This window comes from Setaria viridis, chromosome 7, assembly GCF_005286985.2.
Source record: "Setaria viridis chromosome 7, Setaria_viridis_v4.0, whole genome shotgun sequence".
NCBI lineage: Eukaryota > Viridiplantae > Streptophyta > Magnoliopsida > Poales > Poaceae > Setaria > Setaria viridis.
Window position 1 is genome coordinate 29,241,331 of NC_048269.2, and position 22,441 is coordinate 29,263,771.

A 22,441-nucleotide genomic window follows, 5' to 3' on the forward strand; every position below is an offset into this window, starting at 1 on the left:
GTTGGCCGCATAGTGTACACTCATCCGAGTTTTGCAGTCCATGTCGTTTGCGCCGCGCAGCTGTCCAAAGCCAGTCTCTAACAGCCAGCCAGGTGAAGAATTTGACTTTAAGGGGAGCCCAAGCCCGTCAGATGGACTTGTATTCCGGCCATTCCATCGATCCAATGAAGAAAACTCGGTATGCGGAGCTCGTGGAATAGATGCCAGAGCTTTCCCAGCGCCAAGACACACGATCTTCAGTTCCGGGTTGCAACTGAACGTTGGATAGTGCATGCCACAGGTGCACATACTGTGTTAGTGCCGTCACTGTAGCTCATCCGGCAACGTCTCGTATCCATCTTTTATCAGCAAGGGCCTCGGCGACAGTTCTGTTTCTTCGTATGGTTGGCTGCACCATGTGACAGAGGTCCGGTGCTAGGATGCATGGAGAGAGGTCTTTGAGCCAAACATCCTCCCAGAAGAGTGCAAGGTTACCATCTCCCAAGTCAACACGTATGGACAGTTGGAACATCCTGCGTAGGGTATCATCCTTTTCAAACTCAGCCGAGAGGTGTTTCCATGGTCGAGTGTCGTCAGTTCGTTTGACTAAGTTTATATTAGGCTTCGGTGATACTTTGAAAAGCGTCATTCTTATAATGGCAAAGATCTGATTAAACCTAGAATGTGTATTCATATTAACATATATCAAAATAAAAAATAGTATGTATTAATTACCTGCCTATCGGTTCCAAGATTTCTTTTTTTAGATAATGGGTTCCAAGATTTCTTAACATTAATTTTTCATGTCATTCAAAATCTTGTGTAACGTATGTAGTAATAAGGATTTCTAAAGATCTATTCTATGCATTATGACTCGGTGTTTTGATGCCATCCTATCGGTATGAAGATTGTTTAAAAAAAGGTGTGAAGATTGTTTAAAAAGAGCGTGGTATCTTGGGAGTATATCAAAATAAAAGGAGTCGTATCAGTCTTGTACGCCTATCGATTCCAAGATTTCATAGCATTATCTTATGTTTTCTCTATTCATGTTCTAATGCTGTATTCCTAGTTAGGATTTCTAAACATTGATATTGTGCTTTAATGACTCGGTGTTTTGATGTGGTGCCATCAAAACATAGAATCTTCATCATTAATTTTGTTGTGAGCATCGGTCTCTTGGCTATAAATAGAAGTGCAAAGTGTGAGCACGGTATACATAAGATCAATATTCAACATTTGCAGGCTACCAAAAAGGAAGCACTTGGTCCTAGAAACATCAACACCATACTAGTGCATGATGGCTATAGAAGTGATCCTTCGAGCCCTTGTCTATGTTTTAGTTTTTACCATGCTTGTAGACAATCAAGCTTGGGGTGAGAAGAATTGTTATCCTGAGAAAGAATCGGTTAAGTATAGGTGCATGAAACACATTAAATTTGGTACTCGTTATCTTCCTCCGCTTCTAGGCAACAAATGTTGCCGCACGGTTGCTGTATCTGACATGGTTTGTATCTGTGGTATCCTTACCGAGGAAGAGATAAGAGAAATAAGCTCCTTTAAACTTGTTCGTGTTGCAAGAGATTGTGGACATCCATTGCCAGTTGGAACCAAATGTGGAAGTAAGTATCTTATACTATAATTTTTTCCCCTACAAAAATCCATGTACTATTAGTTACATTGAGTAAATCAATATAATATTATTTACCCTTTTTCCTTAGCGTGGACCGTTCCACCACCAGCACCGCCAGCAGGAACATCAAGGGCTCATCCATAAGAGTTTGCTAAGGCGAGTAACCCAATGAAGAATAATGGAATAAAAGAAGAAATAGTATGTGCCTGGGTGACTTTTGGTGTTATGTATTTACTCATGAGAATTTAGTACAATTAATGTCACAATCACAATAAATTCGATTGGACTAGAGGTGATGTTTAAGTAGCCATAGCCAAGACGTTAGAAAAATTACCTTCTCCAACCATGCATCGCACTTACAGAGTACTCCACTATCTTAACTACCCCTCCTTTTGTGTTTACAAGGCGTACGAGCGCGTACCAAGGTTCAAACTTTGCTATTTTTAACCAATAATTAACCAATATCTTTTTATTTTTATGATGTAAACTTGAAATGGTTGGATTTGTAATCAAATGTACTTCTCCAATGATTATAAATTTATAACCATAAATAATATAAAATAAAATAAATTAATGGTCGAAGCGTAATTTAGGAGACCGTGCCATGTCATACCACGTGGGAGTATTTCTAAAGCGTGTAATAATTCTGTTATATGTCGCCTTTCGTCTCGAACAACCGGTGGGACCATCGGCCCAAAAAACACACGGACACTTCTCGGTCCTAAAATCATAAACAAGATTTTCGGAAAAAGAATGCCGCCTTCAGAATAGGAAACAAAGATCAACTGGAAATCAAAAACAAGTTTAATGCGCCATAGTGCTGCTTACCCGTGGGTAGTAAATCAATAATCATTGGCGCCACTCCAGTCATGCTGTGATGAGCTGTGTTAGACAATTCTGCAACAGCAGAGTGCTTGAAATTTCAGACATTTTTCTTTAAACTTCCGTTTCAAAAAAATAATAAAAATACCAAGGAGTTAGGCGATGCCCTCCTGCCAAGCCAAGTGTACCTGGTGTTGCGCATGTTGTGTTTGTATCATGAGAAAGAAAGTGATTATCACTGCTTGACATTCAAATGACGAGCAAAGCAAGAACAAGTCATTACCATCACCGCAAGAAAGCAAACTTTCAATGGCTGCCACCGGCAAGGAGCTTCCCAGGAAAATGGTTCAAACAAATTGTTGATTCAGCGTAGGCCAGTCTTTGTATGGACTTGTGTTGCAGATCGATCATACTTGGGCAGATGACTGAATGTGTGTAAAAATCACTAGGATCAGCGTATGAGCGTATGTTCCAGGGATAGCTTTGATGATCGATCATGCTATACATTGTCGTTTTATCTCAAGTACAAAGTACAGTGGCAAATGAAATTGTACAAAGTTGATTTACATCATTTGTCATCATCTCGATGAAGCCCAGATAATATAAGAATAAAGGCAGCCTCTCTTCAAAAAAAAAAAAGAACTTGGTCTGATGTATATACAAATTAACCGAATGAGCAGATGCCGCTACCAAGATGTAACTGGAAAAAATCTGCCATCCGGCACATGGTGGTGGAACCGGAAAAATGTCCAAATTCATCAGCGGTGGCACTTATTGTCATGGCACCAATCTGTGAAAACAGGCACCGTAATTGTAAATGGATTTACAGTAATTAAGAGGAAAAAAAAAGAGATGGAAGTTTATGAAATGCTAACAGTTTAAGAGTGTGAACCTTGGGGGAGTCTCTAGTGGGACAAATTCATCAATGGGAAATAAAATATTACTGTTAGTCATCATCTAGAAGGCCCTTCAATCTTCTGCCTCAACAGCTCGTAGTTCTGAAGCTCCTCCAGCGATAGTGATGGTGAGATATCTCCCAACACCTGTGCAGTAACAGTAACACTTTTTTTTTCCCTAAACATGCAACCACATAATATTACTGTGCTTACTCAAAATGGTTCGGAGTTTTACCGTCATAAAATCATCAATCTCAACAATGACCTCTTCAGCGCTGGCATCATTACTTCTTGAAGTATCAGTTTCAAATGTTTTAACCTGGAAAATACCACATGTAAGTTCAACAGAGCAAAGCTATGAAAAATCCAATGTGGAAAAGCAGGGAGCAGAAATACTCACCGATCGCTTTGCTGCATGAAACCATGCATCCGCACACAGTGCATAAATATCGGCACCAGTAAAGTTTGGAGGACAACGCTGAGCAACTGACAAAAGAGAAACATTCGTGTGGAGTTTATACTTGCGCGTCTGTGCTTTAAGGATCCTGCATATACCAATTACACTGAGATCACGATTGCCACGAATCAGAAATAGACCAATTGAAAACTGCAAGTGACAACCTTTCCCTGTATGATGCATCAGTATTCACACCAACATAAAGAAGCTTATCAAACCGGCCAGGGCGAAGAAGAGCAGAATCAAGAAGGTCAGGCCTATTTGTAGCCCCAATGATGAAAAGGTCCTACAAACAATTTGGGAAAAATTCCCAACATGTCAAGCATCCTTCATGGCAGGTAAATACAAGTATAGCATGGTGGAGGAAACTACCTGGCTGTTATCGCTCAACCCATCTATCTCCACAAGTAACTAGTAAACACAAAAAAAGGGGAAGTGAGGCAAGATTGAACCAGCATTTTTAACAGAAAACATATGAGGAAAGTGTTGCCGCCTCAGTAACAAAGTTAATTATACCTGGGAAACAACTCTGTCCATAACACCACCAGAATCTGCCGAGGATCCTCGAGCTGGAGCAAGGGAATCAAGCTCATCAAAGAAAATGACACATGGGCGTGCAGATCTAGCCTGAGATTGACAGTGAAAAATTGGAAATATTAAAATCTATGCATTTTTATGACAATTATATGTCTCTGATTTTTCATACCTTCTCGAAAATGTCCCGTACATTCTTCTCTGATTCTCCAACATACATGTTTATCAGTTCAGGACCTTTCACGCTAATAAAGTTCAATGAGCATTCAGTTGCTACTGCTTTCGCCAATAAGGTCTAAAAGTCCAAGTAGCAATCATTTTAGTGACCCCATATCATAGTGCCTTTGGATGCACTTGTCTATTGGTAGGTAAAAATGAAAAAAAAATCAATTCAATTTAAGTACAAAACCCTTTAAACCTACCTTCCCTGTTCCTGGAGGTCCATATAGCAGGACACCTGATCGCTTGCGCAATTTAGAAGAAAAGAGGTGCTTGTACATCAGAGGCAACTGAAATATCATGTAAAATGAGGTCAATATCCTCCAAAATTGACCAGCCAGTAGTGCGGAAACTTCTGCGGACAAATCTCATTATCATCCATAAGAGCACGCAATATTGGTGTTGTTGATATTTACAGCTGAATCAAGTCAATTTACCTGAATAGTATCTAGAATAACCTTTTTCACTTCCTCTAGCCCACCAACATCCTCCCATTTGACGTTGGGAACCTAAAAAACAAATCAAGTTGTAGAGGAATCAGCTATAAGCAATTCATGGGCAGTCTACTAATGGTCCTCAAAGATAAAATTAAAATGCTTACTTTGGGTGTGCCCAGTGCAGCACGATTCCTTTTCTTGGCTCGTTCCAAGGAAGACATAATATGTTCTTTGCAGAAATGTTTTTCCTCATTTTGAGTGGCAGAAGAGCTTTCTGGAAGGATATCCTCATGATTGCTGAATTCTTTGCTATCTTTCTCTGCTGCAATTTTATGTGCAAAGGACACACCAGCATCAGCAATCAGCGCAAGTATGTCCCTGGGCATGAATCCTGACGTTTGTGCTGCTAAATCTTTTACAAACTTGTCATCAATACTCTGAAAAGTGAAAATGCATAAGCAGGAGATGCATTGAAAGAGGGGAAACAAGGTTTTGGGCTGAAAAATGACTAAAAGGCACCTCATCACCAACTGTTGCAATGCCTTGAAGTGTCTCAGATATCAGTTTGTTTCTATGCTCTTCATTCATAGTCTTCATGTCAATCTCATGGCGGAAACATCGCCTAATTGACTGTTGCATTCCTTCCGAGCTGTCTGCAGTTGCAACTAGTATAATCTGAAGAGAGCTTACACATTCAGGCTCCACGAGGTACTGCAAGAAAGACAACTATAATAAGAAATGTGATGTATACATGGTCTTAAATCATTAGATCTTGTTAATAGTAAGATGAATCAAGACTTACTGAGCTCCCATCTACATATCTTCCTGGCATCGAGTCCTTAGCAACCCAACATTGTCCAGTGTACTGCTTAATAACAGATTCAATGTTCGACGCAATCCCAGATTGCTCAGATTGTGGGCCTTCATTGGAGGATGAATTCCCAATTGCATCAAAGTGGCGAAGAAGTATTATACAAGGGGAATACCTTCACAAAGAAAGTTATTCAATAAAATAAATGTCAAAGAGATAAACAAAATCACCTGACAGTAGATAAATGTAATGCATTCTACATAAGAAAATAAAGAACAGAGAGGATGGCATTTTCATAACTGAAAACAGGAATAAGCTTCAACAGCAGAGAATAGAAAAAGGCAAGTACTTCTGAGCTTCTTTGAAGGCAGTTGCAAGTGCAACAGGTGCCCCACTTTCTGAAGATGTCATTAGATCATGACAGCTACACTCAACCACATGCAGACCAAGATGGTTAGCAACATGCCTGACCACTGTGCGCTTTCCACATCCTGTTAACCAACCATTTTTGGGGGCGCAGGTTTAATTGAAAAAAATAGAGTAGTAATCTTTAGAAATAAATTTAATCAAACTATCATTGAAGTGCACTAACCTGAAGGGCCATATATAAAAGTGGAGAACTTGATTTTTGGTAAAATATCTGAAGGGCATAATGCTGGGGCAATTATAGAGGCAAAATGCTCCACTATTTCGCCATGCAAAGGAACTGAATCACCAGAAGCAGAAAAGAAGGAGTAAGGGGGGATTGCAGCAGAAGCAGCTCCCCCAAGAACAAGGGCTGTCTGATTGCAATTAACACGAAGAATAGGTTCATCTGATGGTTCCATGCTGGTCACCTAGCAATTTAAAATATTAAAAAATAAGAACTTTTATACAATTATGAGCAAATGCAGCTAAGTGTAAGCTAAGAGTTCAATATCATCTGATGTATTTATGGACTATAGTGCTTTTGAAGTATGAAAAATAGGTAATTTACCTTAAAGTAGATCACATTATGAGGATGCAGATTATCAACCTGCTTATTGCATGCTAGACAGGAGCTCGCACCACAATTCCAATTGTTCTGTATGCAAAAGACATCCCCTCTTGCTAGGAACCTATCAAACTTAAAATACTCGTTCAAAGCTTGATCTACCATGTCTTGGTAGTCACTTCCTCCAACAGAAGAATTTATCTTTAAAGAAGCAAGCACACCACATTCAGGAATCCTCACAACAGAAACTCGTACATGCAAAGCATATTTAGGAACTTGAGGGCATGGAAGAAGATCTAAGAGAAGGGAAATATCACTCCTAGCACTGGAAGCAGCATGAGGCTCTTCAACTTGAGAACAAAACTTGAAAGGCTCCCCTCCTCTTTGAATTAGAAGATTGAGGCAAGAAACATGCAATCCCAAGTTGAATGCCAAAAGTGGGCTGACATAAGCAGCATCTTCATTCACGGATGCAAAACCAGTAGCAGGAAACGAGCGACAAGGTAAGATGCCCATTGCATGACCTGCATGACCATGAGGAGAGGCACAGGCCACGTGATCAGTCTGCTCTGTCCCGGACTCATCAAGGGATGGGTGGTCAAATAATAACGCTTTAACAATCCTCCCAACATTATTGTCAGCATTCTTGACAAGTACCTGCAGATCAATAGCTGCATATTATTTTACTAATATCAACAGAAGAGAATCCCACACATAACCAATTTACCATCTACTGAATGAGATATGGCCACAATGGTTAGTTTTTGCAGCTGCAATGGTCTAAACAAATCGTCCGTTGCACCTATTCAACAGAAGAGAATCCTACACAGTACCAATTTACTATCTAAGCTTAAACAGAATTGCACATAGATTATATCAGAGATTAACTTGCTAAGTCACTGATCAATATACAACCTTATGAGCACAATGGTTAATCTTAGCAGCTGCGATGCTATAAACATATTGCCCATCGCACCCATCCCAAATCTGGGTAGAGAAATCACTAATTCCCATGTAATTCATCACCAAAATTCACAAGGACAGCCTTCTATTTAATGAAAAAACAAATTCCACAAGACCCTATTCACTCCTCAAAGCACCTAGCAGAGTTTAATACATAACACTCATACTAATTCACCATTAAAGCTTAAAAGTTTGTATCCATTAAATTAAGTAGATCAGTGAAGCAAGCGCATAGCATCCTGATCGAAACACAAATGAACGCCCAGAATGGTCAGTTTGTGTAGCTGTGATGACCTAGAAGTCCTGTTTGTTACAGTTATCAACTATTGGAGCTCATTTCGAGTATCTAGCAGTCTATCACCAATCCCATCCAATTCGTGATCAAAATTAATCAAGTAGAGTTTTCTCGTTCTATGAGCAACCAAATTCCATGAGACCCGATCTCCTCCTGAAAGCAGTCAAGAGTAGTTTCCTGAAAGAGGACCCTAGTGGATCGAATTTCCCAGCACCGCTCTCCAATTCGCAACAAATGAATTGCGTCTTCGGCCGAATTGAAATCAGGGGACGACGTACCGGCGTGCCGGTGACGACCGCGAGCCGTCGAAGCGCGGGCGCGGGGAGGGCGACGAACGAGGCGAGCTCCCCGAACTCGGCGCCGCCTCCTCCGGAGGGGAAGCGGAGGACGCCGGCCCGGAGGCGCACAGGCTCCTGCGGCGGCGGCGGCGGGCGGTCCCCCGGGAGCGAGTCGAGCAGCGCCTGCGTGGAGGCGAGCACCAGCGGCTTCCTCCGCTGCCGCCTCTCCACCATGGCTGCCAGGCTGCTGTGTTAGAGTATCTTGCAGCAGATTCGAACTCTTGTCATTGTTAGATGGTTCGGTTCCTAATAGAGCTAAGCTAGAGACAGATGATGTATAGACCGCGTACGATGATGAGTCTTGTGTCTATATCTTTGATTTAGTCCCTATATTAACATGCACCCGTGGTGAGCTAAGATAGGTAAACACATTTTCTCTTTTCTTAGAGCATCCTCTTCCACGATAATTAGAGCATCCTCTTCCACAAATATCCAAATTCCTCACAGCTATGGAATCATCATCTACTGTTGTTGCACCGGCGCCGGTTCTTGGAAGCTGACTCGTGACAACTACCTATTATAGAAGGTTTAATTTCTTCCAGCAATTCGACGAGCTCAACTCATGAGGATCCTATATGGATCTATCCCTGAGCCACCCAAGACTACGGAGGTGGCCATGACGGACAAGACGAAGGAGATTGTCCACAACCTCGACTATGATTCGTGGGTTGCTAAAGATCAACAAGTTTTGAGCTATCTGCTGAACTCCCTAACAAAGGAGGCGTTGGCTTCAATAGCAACAGCGACCACCTCAGCAGAAGCATGGGAGGCGCTTGAAGCTATGTTCTCAGTGCACTCTAAGGCAAGGATCTCGAATTTACGCATGATGCTCTCTACAATTAAGAAGGGCAACATGACCTTATCGCAATACTACACCAAGATGTGCGCCTTCAAAGACGAGTTGGTTGCAGTTGACAAGATGATAGATGACGACGAGATGGCTCACTTTATCCTCAACGGCCTTAATTTTGATTATAATCCGTTCGATGCTTGGTTGTGTTAGATATGTTTCTTTAAGTGAATTATACTCTCAGCTCTTGGCCTATGATATGCGCCTAGAGATGTATCATCATGAAGGAGGATAGTACCAGTCATCTGCTAATTTGGCTGGGAGAGGGTACGGTCGCGGGCGTAGTACCGGTCGTGGCCGTGACAGGAGCAATGGAAGCCACGGTGGAAATCAAAACCGCGGGAATTTTGGTCCAAATAATGCGCCCAAGCAAGGAGGCCGCAATGTCAAGATCATATGCCAGATCTGCAAGAAGGGAGGACATGATGCATCAAAGTGTTGGTACAGATATGATGAAGATGAAGAGCAAGCAGCAAGAGTATAAGACAGCAGGAGCAGCTACCACTGGTTATGGCTACGACACAAATTGGTATGTAGACAGTGAAGCTTCTGATCATGTCACTGGTGCACTTGAGAAAATGACGATCCATGAAAAATACAACGCACAGGTATGAAAATTAATAATATTGGTCATACAACTTTACATACCTCTAGTAAAGATTTACATCTCAAAAATATTATTCATGTTCCTACTGCTAACAAAAGTCTTGTTTCCATCCACAAACTTGCTAAAGACAATGATATCTTCCTAGAATTTCATCCAAATTTCTTTCTTATTAAGGATCAGGATACAAAGAAAATTCTGCATCGAGGTAGATGTCGTGGTGGTCTTTACCCTTTAGAGCCGCGGTCGTCCTTTGGAGATCCTGTCAAGCAAGTTTTTAGAGTTAGCAAGCCGTCGACATCTAGATGGCATAGTAGGTTTGGTCATCCAGCTTTTTCTATTGTAGAAAAGATTCTTAGTTCAAATAATCTCCCACATGATAGCAATAAAATTCAGATTTCATATGTGATTCTTATCAATTGGCCAAGAGCCATCAATTGCCGTATCCTACTTCGCATAGTATCTCCAAATTTCCCCTTGATTTGATCTTCTCAAACATGTGGGGATCGGCGCCCGTGTTTGCAGGACGCCACGCATACTATGTTAGCTTCATAGATGATTTTAGCAAATATACTTAGATATATCTTATTAAGAAAAAAAATCTGATTATTTCAAGTCTTTCAAGACTTTCAAAAATTAGTTGAGAGAAAATTCAGTAGAAAAATTAAAGCTATACAATTTGATTAGGGAGGAGAATACAAAAATTGAATTATTTCTTCTAACACATTGGTATTTCTCACCAAGTTTCTTGTCCCCATGCGCATTAGCAGAATGGCGCCGCTGAAAGAAAGAATCATCACATCGTTGAAATTGGTCTTACTCTCCTTACTAATGCATCTGTGCCTTTGAAGTATTGGGATCATGCCTTCTTAACTGCCACTTATCTCATAAATTTGCTTCCAAGCAAGGTCATCAATTTCCAAACACCTCATGAGCGTCTCCTACAAGAAAAGCCCTCTTACACGTTACTTCGCACATTTGGGTGTGCTTGCTGGCCTAATCTTCGACCATACAATAATCACAAGCTTGCTTTTCGCTCCATAAGATGTGCTTTCCCTTGTTACAGTTTCACGCACAAAGGGTTCAAGTGCCTAGACATATTTACAGGTCGAATCTACATCTTTAGGGATGTAGTTTTCGACAAAGATGTTTTCCTATTTGTTCAGCTTCATCCCAATGCTGAGGCTCAGCTTCGCAAAGAGATCGTTCTTCTTCCAAACCATCTCTTGAGTCCAAGGGTGTAAGTTGTATTACTAATGCTACTAATGTCTCTCGTGATACATTTGATCATGAGCAGGATACAGGTGCAGAAAATTTGGTGCAAAACGGCGTTGAAATGATGCAAAATAGTGCAGTAGCAGATCTGGGCACTGATTTCCCTGTTGCTGTGCTGGCTCCTGATTCCTCGAACCCCCCGCACTCCCACACGGATCCGCCTGCAGCTCCTGACGGCGCGCACACCCGGGCGGATACGCCTGCGTCAGTCCCAGCCAGCGGCAACGCGACGCTTGAGGGGGCAACATCCACTTTGACTACGTCTCCGCGCGCGAGTTCGGCACGGGCCATGACTGCCAGTCTCACCTCGCCACGTGCCGGAGCTGCTCACGTGCCTTCACCTGCGACCGATCGCCCGTTCGCTCCCGTTATAGCAAACAGACCGACAGCTGTGCCTGGTGGATCTTCTGCGAATTTTTGTGGATCAGATGCTCCTTCTTTGGGAATTCAAGCTGAGAAGCCATCTTCACCATGACACACACGGTCACAACATGGCATTGTTAAGCCCAAGCAATTCACTGATGGAATAGTTCGATGGCTAAATTTCTGTGCTACTGGTGAATCAGAAAACTTACATGAAGCTCTAGTAGATCCTAAGTGGAAAAAGGCAATGTATGAGGAGTATATGGCGTTAATGAAAAATCAAACTTGTCATCTCGTTGAAGTGAAGCAAGGAAGCAACCTGATTGATTGTAAATGGGTTTACAAGATTAAAAGGAAGGCAGATGGAACAATTGATAGATATAAAGCACATTTGGTAGCAAAAGGGTTTAAGCAATGATATGGCATTGATTATGAAGATACGTTCAGCCCGGTTGTTAAAATTGCTACAGTAAGACTAGTGTTGTCTATTGTTGTTTCCAGAAATTGGTGCTTAAGATAGTTGGATGTTCAAAATGCGTTCTTGCATGGTGTTTTGAAAGAGGAGGTTTATATGAAGCAGCCTCTGGGTTTGAGAATGTTCATCGTCCGAATATGGTATGGAGACTTGACAAGACTATATATGGCTTGAAACAAGCTCCAAGGGCCTGGTATGCAAGATTAAGTTCTAAACTTATTAATCTTAGCTTTACAACATCTAAGTCTGATACTTCCCTGTTTATCTATCAACAGTCAGAAATTGTTATTTATATGCTTATATATGTGGATAATATTATTGTCGCTAGTTCATCTAGTGACGTTGTGACGTCTTTGCTGCTTGATTTAAAGAAAGATTTCACCTTGAAAGATCTTGGTGACTTGCATTATTTCTTGGGAATTGAAGTCACGCGAGATAGTCAGGGTTTGTAGCTGTCACAAGAAAAGTATGCGCAAGAGATCTTGGCTAGAGTTGGTATAAAAAATTGTAAAGCATCTCCCACGCTATTATCAGTGGTAGAGAAACTCTCAAGTCATGAAGGGCAGATGCTAAGTGTTGAAGATGGTACGAGGTATAAAAGTATAGTTGGAGCATTGCAATATCTCACGCTCACTAGACATGACTTGGCCTTCTCTGTTAATAAAGTGTGTCAATTTTTGCATGTGCCTACCAGTGATCACTAGACAGTTGTTAAAAGGATTTTCAGATATGTTCGACATACAATGAGTATTGGGCTAAATATTGAAAGGTCCAGCGCCATGTCATTAAGTGCCTTTCTGATGTAGATTGGGCAGGTAATATTGATGATAGAAGATCTACAGGTGGCTTTGCAATATTTTTGGAATCAAAGCTTGTGTCATGGAGTGTTAGAAAACAGGTTACCGTATCTAGATCAAGTATAGAAGTGGAATACAAATCTATGGCAAATGCTACAGCAGAGTTGATTTGGATGGAGTCTTTGCTTGGTGAACTTGGCATTAAGTTGCGGCAGCCACAAATTCTATGGTGTGACAATTTAGGAGCCACCTACTTGTCAGAAAATCTAGTGTTCCATGCTCAAGCAAAGCATATTGAAATTGATTTTTATTTTGTTAGAGAACGAGTCATAAGAAAGCAATTGCAAGTCAGGTTTATTTCTACTAAGGATCAGGTTGCAGATGGCTTCACCAAGGCGCTACCAGTTGGGAAGCTTGAAAAGTTTAAACGCAATCTAAATCTTAGTTGTAAAATGAGTTTAGATTGAGAGAAGATGTTAGAATATCTTGTAACAGATTCAAACTCTTGTCATCGTTAGATGGTTCGGTTCCTAATAGAGTTAGAGATAGATGATGTATAGAATAGAATCCGAACCACATACGATGATGAGTCTCATGTATATCTCTTGGGCTTTAGTCCCTATATTAACATGCACCCATGGTGCCAAGATAGGCAACCACGTTACATCTTTTCTTACATGCTGTTGCGGCCGCGACGGGAGCCGGGCCGGGAGTTGGAAGCAGAAGAGAGGGAGAGAGACCACCTAACTTCAGCCCTGAACAAACGGACGTGGGGAGGGAGGAGGAAGCACAAATGACAAGCCCGTTCAGACTTGAGAGGATTTCATATTTTCATGTGTTGCTACAGTCCTCTCTCCAAAAAAACTGTTGCTACAGCTGGATCAATGAAATTGGATGAGATTTGGTAAGATTTGAATTTTGGTTGGCAGATTGCAGTGTATGTATAATATAATGGTACGACTGGAATGGCTGCCTATAAGTATATGAAAGGAAATCTAGAAGCAGTGTGCCGGTAGGTTGCCGATTGGAGCAAATTGGCTCATTCTGCGTTGCTCGTAGCTCGAATTTATTTATAGGAGTACACGTTAAAAAATAGATAAAAAATTGAGATTAATATGATGGAACACTTCGCAAATTTCAGGTTTGTCTGTGAAAGCCCAAATGACTGATGATCGATGGCCCATGTGAGCCCAGCCCAAATTTATTTGCTAGAGCTTTGGTTGCCTCCGCGCCAGCTCATGCAGCAATGAATTCATCGTGAAGAGGCCCATCACCGTAGCTTCCGCCGTATGATGTGAAAAGTCAGGCCAGGCAGGTCGACGATGCTGGCGGTCCAACAAGCACATGCAACGCGTGTCTCTTCTTCCATATTTCGGCATGAGTTCTATCTATCCTGGGACCATGGGCATGACACGACACACTGCTCCTCGTATCTCCCAACTTCCTGCAGCGGCAGGGGAGAGCAACCGTCTCGCCTGTCCCTCCAAGAACGACCCCACCAGCATGCAAAATGCGGGCGCTTCATGGTTCATGCCTCGAGGCATCCGCCCTGAATCTGCCGACAACCCTGACAAACCAAACCAAACGATTTCCGCATCCTGCATCCATGGATGAACCGAAAGACTGGATCTCAGCAGCTGACCATATATACTCCGCCGTCCGTGCAGTGGCCATTGCCCATTGGTGTGGAGGATCCTGTTCTGCTGTTGTGCGTCCGCAGGCAGGCGTGCGAGGAGGAGACGGCAAACCGAAGGCACACGAGTGGCGTGCAGGCACCTAACCCCGACAAGGACGTGGTCGTAAATGCGGGTCGACGGTCATCGGCGCCATTAATTGCCCGGCCGCCTCCTGTTCCGTCCCTACCACGGGTCGTCCGTCCCGCCCGTCGACGGAGCCTTTGCGTTGCTGCGGATGCGGCTGTTGCATTTGCATGCAACCCCTCGATCTCCCTTCCTTAACTCCCGTCGCCGTCCGTCCCTCGACGGTCTCCGTCGCCGCCATCAATGCGAGTCCAAACGGAGGGGGAGGAGGAAGCCGAGCGCTTTGATCGCGCGCGTCGTATCGGGGGAGCAGGCGGGCCGCGGGCGCACGCCTCCGCCGACGACTCCCGGGTAGGGCCGGCCCCCTCGCTTCGCCGCACCGCACGCGCGACGCGCCCGCCACGGCGCCACCGCCCACGCCCGCCTTCTCCCCACACCGAAAGGCACACCGCGCGGCCACGACCCCGCCTAACCCTCCGCGACTCGCTCGCTTGGCTCACTTCACCGGCAGTGCGAGGAATTCCCACGGGTTTTTTTTTTCTGCTTTCGAGCGTCGGTGCTGAGCCAAAAAAAAAAGATCGAAAATTATGATCATATCAACTCTTGTTGCCGCTGTTCAGACTCGAGGCATCATGGAATGGAGCTCCCTGCTCCTGCACTGCCTGGCTTGGCTTGGAGATAGCAGCGCATCGTCACTCGTCAGGCGAGCGAGCACTCAGCACTGGCCTGCCTACTACACAAGCGTACAAGAGCCACCACACGGCCGCGGCCGAACTCGGCGGGGATGAGCGATCCGATGCAAGGCGGTTGCGGATACGATGGCATGCTGATATGGGAGACAGACGCCAGGCAGGCACGTAGGTGCGCGCACAATAAATTGCGGTGCGCACAATAATCTCGTCACCCATAAATGCCGCTGAGGGACCTGACCTGACCTGACCATCGATCTGAACACACGCGCGCGCGCGCACACACACAGGGGCAAGAAGCTTCTCACACGTTTTTCCTACGTTAATGATTTGTTGAGACAGGGGCGCTTCATCTAATCGAATTACCTCTCTTTGTACTGCCAGAACGCATTAAAGCTCGAGGTTTTCGTCCCCTAAGCCTAGCTAGTATTAGGCTAGTTCCAGTGTAAGATTTCATTGCACTGTTTCTAAGGATACCACATCATCTCATGAGGTATGTTCTCATGAATGAAACAGGGAGTCTCAGTGCACAGTTTCATTTCACGATTTCATAGGATGCCCATGATATTTAATTGTGAGGCATGTGATTGGATATGGTTAGATGAAATGAAACTCTATAGCCCCTAATGCAAGTTTCAATAGGTTTCATAGTCTTGGAAATAGTGTATACACAGTTTCATCGTGATAAAACTCTTTCCCTCTCTCACTTCATAACTACCATGTCATATCATCACATATGCTGATGTGTCACCGTATTTAATGTGCATGAAACTTATATGAAACTCCTACCGAAATTAGCCTTATCAAAACCCCGAGTGCTCTACGTGGAAGGCCAAATTAAAATCCCGCTCGCCCCGCCACCTGCTGACGCAACGCCATCAGGGCAATTAATCCGCTGCCATCAGCGGCCGTCGGCCAGGGACGGCCTGAATCAGCCAGCGCCCAGCGGCGTCTCCGTGACACAACCTCGCCTGATTAGCACCCACGGTTGCAAGTCCAACCCGATTTAATTGTACTAGCTAGCCTCAACAGGGAAAAAAAAAATACCACGCACAATTAGGTGGACGCTGCTATCGCGAAATGAACTTGCACTACGCAAATAAACGTGTCGTTAATTTAATCCCATCATCATCATCAGTCGGCCTGACTTCGTCCGCAGTTTGAACCGCCGCCAATCAGCGAGCGCCCCCTCGAGCTATGGCCGCAATAACTAACCCTGCATCGAACCTGATTAGCCATCGCTAGTCGTCATTAACGTGGTGATTAATTAGGCGAAACCCCCCGTGGATGGACCGGGGCGCGTCTCCATCTGCATGGATTAGCGGGGCATTGATTACGGGGAGGGCGGCAACTAACCAGATGGATCGATGAGCGTGGTGCCTGGCTTTACTTGAACTGCACTCGCCAAATGCCGCCAATGCCAGTCTATTGTTGCTGCTAAATGGCCATGTTAATTGCCTGCCTTTGCTTTCCTGCCACGTATTACCATGCTGCTGTGTGTGTGCTAGCAAGCTTAATTGCAACCTTCCATCTCATGCATTAATGCTTTCTTGTGATACGTCCGCCGTGTAGATACGAGGATATCTCATTGGATCCTTGGGGGTTTTGGAATCAAATTTCCAAAAATTAATTGATTGGACCAAGTATGGTTTTTTTGTTGGTAAGTGTGTGGATCTTTTATCACAGAAACTTTTCTTTGAGACGCAATTCCCATAAGTTTGACTGAATCTTTCACAACATACCAAATCGCCCAAGTGGAAAGATGAGATTGTTAATGTTTAAGAAATTAAAGATGGCCCGGAGAATTTTCAACTCGTGCATTAGTAGATTTGTTTTAGAACACAAGCAATTGAAGTGCACAAGTTTGACCACAATGCTCACAAAATTGTTAGGATTTTACATATGAAAATGATATGTGTGGATTTTCCATAAAAAATACATTGGTTCGTCTATATCATTAACGGAATTTTGTTACAATATAAAAAAATGAAAGTAATGACAACTTATTTGAAGTTTTAAAAAAGAAAGATAATAAAGTTGTTATGGACTAAGGTTGCGTGTTATCATCATACTGTAGATGGTATGACACTCACGTATATTATTTGAAAAATTACGCTTATAACTGCGAATTCCAGACAATATCCTATAATTTAATATGGATTACCGAGTCCAAATTGATTACCCTTCACCAAATTTAAATAATTCTACAACTCACACAATTTTGTACTCTAAACATGTTTATTTTTATGCATCCAAAGTCCAAAACAATAGAAACAATATTACTAGTAGTAAAAATAGAAGTATAACCAGCAAAAATGGAATTAAGAAACAACTACTATTATTTTGTACATAAGACTTTAAGAGAAACGAAGGAATAAATGAACAAACTAAATTGAGAGAAAATCGAACTCCTACTCAGCTGTTTTGATCCTATGATCATACTCTACAAATATAGATCCCTAATACTATCAGGCAATTCTGTCAGACAAATATTGCCTAGAGGAACACCCTTTTCCGATTTCTACTTTTTTCAGCTTCCGCTTCTCTCTCTTCCTCCATTCACTCGGCCTCATCGGCTGCCGCATTCAGGTCAATCCTCGGCTTCTTGCCGCTGCCGTCCCCGGGGGCGGCGCCGGTGGAGACGGACTTCCCGGCGAGCGGTGGCACCCTAGCCGCGCAACGCGGGCAACGGGGGTCCGCCTCGGCGATGAGCACGTAGGTGAGGCAGGACGGGCACGCGGCGGCGCGCATCGCGGGGGTCGCGGTGGTCGGCGGCGACCGGTTGCGCTTTCCCGCTGAGGAAGAGGACGACGAGGTGGACGCGGACGATGTGGATGACGTCGCCGGCGAGGCGGCAGCTCTCCCGGCGGCGGCGCGCTCGAGAGCGGAGCGGACCATGTCGAGGGTGCAGACCGCGGTCGAGGCGGCTGGCGCTGCCGCCGCGACGGCCGGGGGAGGCAGGTTGAGATCATGATGGTGACGACCGTCTTGGACGCTCGGGTGTCGTGGAGTCAGGAACGTCTTGCCGGACTGCAAGAAAATCAACAGGATTGGGTTCAGTACTTTGCAGAAGAAATACTTTCTGGAAATTGATCGGTGCATATTCCACCATGCTTAACCAAGGAAATCTCATGTGAACAATACAAACAAAAAACAATTTTGTTCTTATCATGAACGAGAGGTAAAGGGAATCTCATCTATCTCTACGACTCTACCTCTTGCAAACGACCAGATTGAAAATAAGAATACCGGGTAACTAAAATTTAAAATCCCCGGGTAAAACTCTGGAGCAACAACCACATGAACAAGGGAACAACCCTTGCGGATCACATCACCTAGAGCAACGGAACATATAAACCACAGAGAGGACAGAATCAACTGACCAGGAGGTCAAGCCGTCGCTCAAACCCGGTAGGCACCGAGAGCTCGAGGTCCACCACCTCGTCCTCCACGGCACCGCCGCCGCCGCCGCAGCCGCCAAGAAGATCCATCGTCACGATCTCCGGCGGCCCGGCCTTCTTCCCCGCCTCCCCGCGGAGCAGCCTTGCGACAGAGCCCACGTCGGCCGCCATCCCCAAGCGGGCCTCCTGGCCTCCCCGGTTTCCTTTCTCGGCGGTCGGTGGCAATGGCTCCTCTCTTCCTCGTTTGCGCGTTTGCTCTGCAGACTGCAGGAGAAGCGGTGGGGTTGGCACGCCTATATATATCCCGGAGGCCGCCGCCGTGGCCGACACCTGGGCCCCGCGCGTCAGGGAGGGGAGGTCAATGAATATGCTTGTGAAGGACTGCGCTATTTATTGGCGTTGTTGGGAAATGGTTGGCAATTTATATTCATCAATTGGCTATTAATTGAGTACTAGCATGGATTTGAAGTTATTTAAACACGGGTTTCCATTTATTCTTGAATTCATGCATGGCTTGAATTTTGGCATGCCACATTTCATTAAACCTTTTGAGATGCCCGTTTAACCATCATATAATTATATAAGAAAAACCGATTTAACATATATATGCGCCAATTTTCATCTCACCATGGAATAACATGATGCTTATGCAGTGTTTTTTTTAATAAAAATCATATGCACCATTATTCATCTCATTACCGCGTACCAAGCGAGCAATTCCATTTTTTTTATAAAAGACATATTTAAAATTTGCGCCATTGTTCACCTCACAACAGCATTATTCGACATTGCCAGACCATATCATTTAATATTGGCTACTAGCCTATCATTTAATATTGGCTACTAACTAGTGTCACTGCAGCTACGTACTGTGTTGCCATATCATCTGGTGGCTAATGGCTAATACTGTCAAAGATTGGTGATTATATTTGCATGTGTCACCATATCATCTGGAGATCGCATACCACTTCGTTGTCCTATGGATCTACTAACAAAGGCCCTCAATTATGGCGACCCGCCCCCACAGCATCAGCACAGTCGATTTTACGTATCATCTAGTAACAGCTACACTTCTGTGGTGCCCATCTCATGACAGCATACCATGTGGCTTATTCGGACTTTTTTCCTCTAAAAACCATATTTGATAGATGCATCATTCTCCGTCTAATAACTGTGTACCAAGTGACTAATTACATATTTTCTATAAAAGATACAATTAACATATACGCCATTGTTCACCTCATAACAGTATTATTCAGCATTGCCAGGCCATATCATTTAATAGTGGCTAGTAGCCAGTGTCACTACAGCTACATACTGTCGCCATATGGTTTGGTGGCTGATGGTTTTTAAATGAAGGGTGGAGTAGTTTCGGTTTTGGCAAATACAAAATATGGAGTATACTTTAAGCTGTAGCCATAGCAATACTAACCAAAGGAAAAAAAAATGGACAGGTAATAGCAATTATTTGTTCTTTGCTCTTCAAAGAGAGAGAGTGCTAAACTTGAATGGTATTTATTTTTATATTCATTGTGCAATTATAGTTCATCTATAAGATGGCACGACAGATGTGGTTGTACTTAAAAAGAAATGATTCGGCTACAAATAAAACAAAGATGTTAATGTTTACACCACGCAGTGAAATCAAAGGACATTTTAATTTATAGCTTTAATATAATTCAATCGCCAGTGTTCTATTTTTAATTTATCCCTGGCAACATGTGCACATACAAGTGGAAAAGTGTGAATAGAAAAATATAAACACAATTGAGGTGACAATGCTACTACTTGTAGAGTAAATTAGGAGTACTCCATCATATCATCACTAGCAAACGGTAGGTGATTATATTGATTAGGAAGAAAGAAATGAAATTGGGGTACGTAGCTTTTTCGTATTAAAAAGACGTACTCCTACTCCACAAAGTAATCACACCCACATCTTGTCACGAATTGATGGTGAGGATTGTTTTCCATAACCACCGAATAGAAAGGCTTTTAATGGGCAGCAACAGCAACCCGTGAGATATGTTCTTTGCATTTGCACGCAATTAAGCTGGGGAAAACAACACGACTGTGAAGACGTGCCGCCTTGACTGATTCGATCGATCATGCATTCGTCTTGTAGGATGCAGTTCGCACCATGTATGTGCAGCTACTTAACCATATGCACGCTTAGCCAGCGAGCTGCTCTCTTAATTGTACTTGTCTCTCTAATTGCAGTTGGATTAAACACGCTTCTTGCAACTTTTAAACGGATCGACTTTGTCCATGCAAAAAATCGAGGTTGTTGGCTGTAGTACATGGCTAGTATGGACAGAGTTGAAGCACTCTCTATAGTAAAAGCATCATTCTCCGTCCATTAATACTGGTTGCCAACAATAACAATTTTTTGTTGTTGTACTCTATCTCTAAGGCAAGCCTATTACTCCACAATTAGGTGGGGTGTGATTTTCTTTTCCATTTGTGAATGATTTCGACCTAAATATAAACATTTACAGTTGGGTCAGAGTGCTCCATTTCGCTGCATTTCCTTGGGTGTGGGGCCAGGTAAAATGACCCACAACAAACGCATTAACTAACGCAACGGCGACTGAATTGTCATGGGAAAAGTAGCTTCCTAAATCTTCACACCCAAGAGTTCAATTGCTCATTCAATGCAATCAATGTCTTCATCTTTGCATTGCACTTATTAATGAACGGATTGTTAGGGCCTTTGGTTATCTCCGCATTAATGGCGGGGGCAAGTGCCCACCCGGGATCTTCTGTCTCTGGTAGCTCAACGGCTGGTAATCGGCGATATAGCTTTTTGAATAAAAAGGCAGCACTAGATCCTACAGGAGTTGGAGTAGGACACATGAACCGTGTTGGGGTACTGAAGTCCTATGGAATTTGGAATTCCGGGAGTTAAAAATTTGCATCTAGGAGTAACTTTTGATACGAAAAGGCATGAGTCTGATTTTGTATTTTTTTTTCTTTGAAAACAAGAGATTTGTGGGGCATTTGTCATAAGGTGTGTCCACCGGCAATCACAAGGAGTAAGTTAGTAGTTTAGTACTCTCTCAATTTATTTTCTTTGTAGGACGTATTAGAAATGGAAAAGATCGAGCTTCATAAAAGTTTTACTAGTATTCCGTCGTATTATATGCATGCTTTTTATAAAGGACAGATATAAATAGATTTCGTTTCACAAATCTTTAAACGATTTTGAAGAACTTTAACTATAGCAACAATTGATGGAATATCATCTCACATTAATTCTTGTAACTAAAACCAAAGGAATTTATTGGAAATATATCCATAGTTTTTGAATTATTTTACATTCCTACCAAGTTTTCTAAACGAGCCCTCATACATTATTTAGGGCAAACCACAGGAGCTTTTATTCGGATATATCAAGATTGCAACCAATGCATAAATTCTCTCTAAGAAACGCTGAAATACTTAGAGAAAAAGAAAAGGAACAACATCATCCACCGAAGCCTTCCTTGCACTTCAGTGTGCTGCACAATTTTGCATCCCGTGAATGTGTACATGGCTGTGCCGTCTAGTGCCTGAATTGCATAGCTCTAACAGGAAAAAAAAAACATGGTTCTTGGATATGTGATCTCCATTTTTCTTATGGATGTTTTCCCAGGAACTCGGGCATTAACTAAACAAAGTGTGTGGGGGCAGGGGCGTGACAGGGTGAGCACACCTTTCTCGATCCCCCACCATGCAATCCATCCACGAACCTTGATTGTGCAGGCGTCATATGACTGTCTAAACTTCTGACCGCCATTAAGCTGCTGACGGAGCCTGGTAGACAGGCAGAGAATAAAATGTCAAGTGGAGCATCGAGTTCCTATTCTAATATTAAATACATATCTGTTGACC

The 22,441-nt window shown here is 43.2% G+C and overlaps 2 protein-coding genes across 3 annotated transcripts; both read right to left on the minus strand.

Annotated features, from left to right (window-relative positions):
- Positions 1-2,890: 2,890 nt before the first annotated feature.
- LOC117864794 (peroxisomal ATPase PEX6) lies at positions 2,891-8,611 on the minus strand. 2 transcript variants are annotated; one of them, XM_034748885.2, is made up of 17 exons: positions 8,295-8,611; positions 6,762-7,415; positions 6,378-6,621; positions 6,135-6,276; positions 5,777-5,960; positions 5,494-5,700; positions 5,139-5,411; positions 4,975-5,046; positions 4,741-4,827; positions 4,491-4,613; positions 4,301-4,411; positions 4,157-4,195; positions 3,949-4,070; positions 3,728-3,872; positions 3,563-3,646; positions 3,324-3,474; positions 2,891-3,221 (listed from the first exon to the last, which is right to left on the minus strand). In XM_034748885.2, exons 1-16 carry the CDS (start codon positions 8,526-8,528, stop codon positions 3,385-3,387), a joined length of 2,811 nt encoding a protein of 936 aa, XP_034604776.1. In that variant the 5' UTR covers positions 8,529-8,611; the 3' UTR covers positions 2,891-3,221; positions 3,324-3,384. The 2 variants fall into 2 exon arrangements, with proteins under 2 accessions (XP_034604776.1, XP_034604777.1); XM_034748886.2 differs by having other exon boundaries at positions 5,494-5,685; positions 8,295-8,609.
- Positions 8,612-17,470: 8,859 nt separating this feature from the next.
- Positions 17,471-18,854, minus strand: LOC117863033 (uncharacterized). The gene is made up of 2 exons (XM_034746609.2): positions 18,551-18,854; positions 17,471-18,197 (listed from the first exon to the last, which is right to left on the minus strand). Exons 1-2 carry the CDS (start codon positions 18,737-18,739, stop codon positions 17,727-17,729), a joined length of 660 nt encoding a protein of 219 aa, XP_034602500.1. The 5' UTR covers positions 18,740-18,854; the 3' UTR covers positions 17,471-17,726.
- Between the last annotated feature and the right edge of the window lie 3,587 nt (positions 18,855-22,441).

Excerpts from the sequence above, each read along its gene's own strand:
- LOC117864794 (XM_034748885.2), bottom strand. The coding sequence starts at position 8,528 with ATGGTGGAGAGGCGGCAGCGGAGGAAGCCGCTGGTGCTCGCCTCCACG. Across the intron at positions 5,701-5,776 it reads GATATGTAGATGGGAGCTCA|TTGTCTTTCTTGCAGTACCT; the intron begins GTAAGTCTTGAT and ends TTCTTATTATAG. Across the intron at positions 3,647-3,727 it reads TTCATGCAGCAAAGCGATCG|GTTAAAACATTTGAAACTGA; the intron begins GTGAGTATTTCT and ends GGTATTTTCCAG.
- LOC117863033 (XM_034746609.2), bottom strand. The coding sequence starts at position 18,739 with ATGGCGGCCGACGTGGGCTCTGTCGCAAGGCTGCTCCGCGGGGAGGCG. Across the intron at positions 18,198-18,550 it reads AGCGACGGCTTGACCTCCTG|TCCGGCAAGACGTTCCTGAC; the intron begins GTCAGTTGATTC and ends ATTTTCTTGCAG.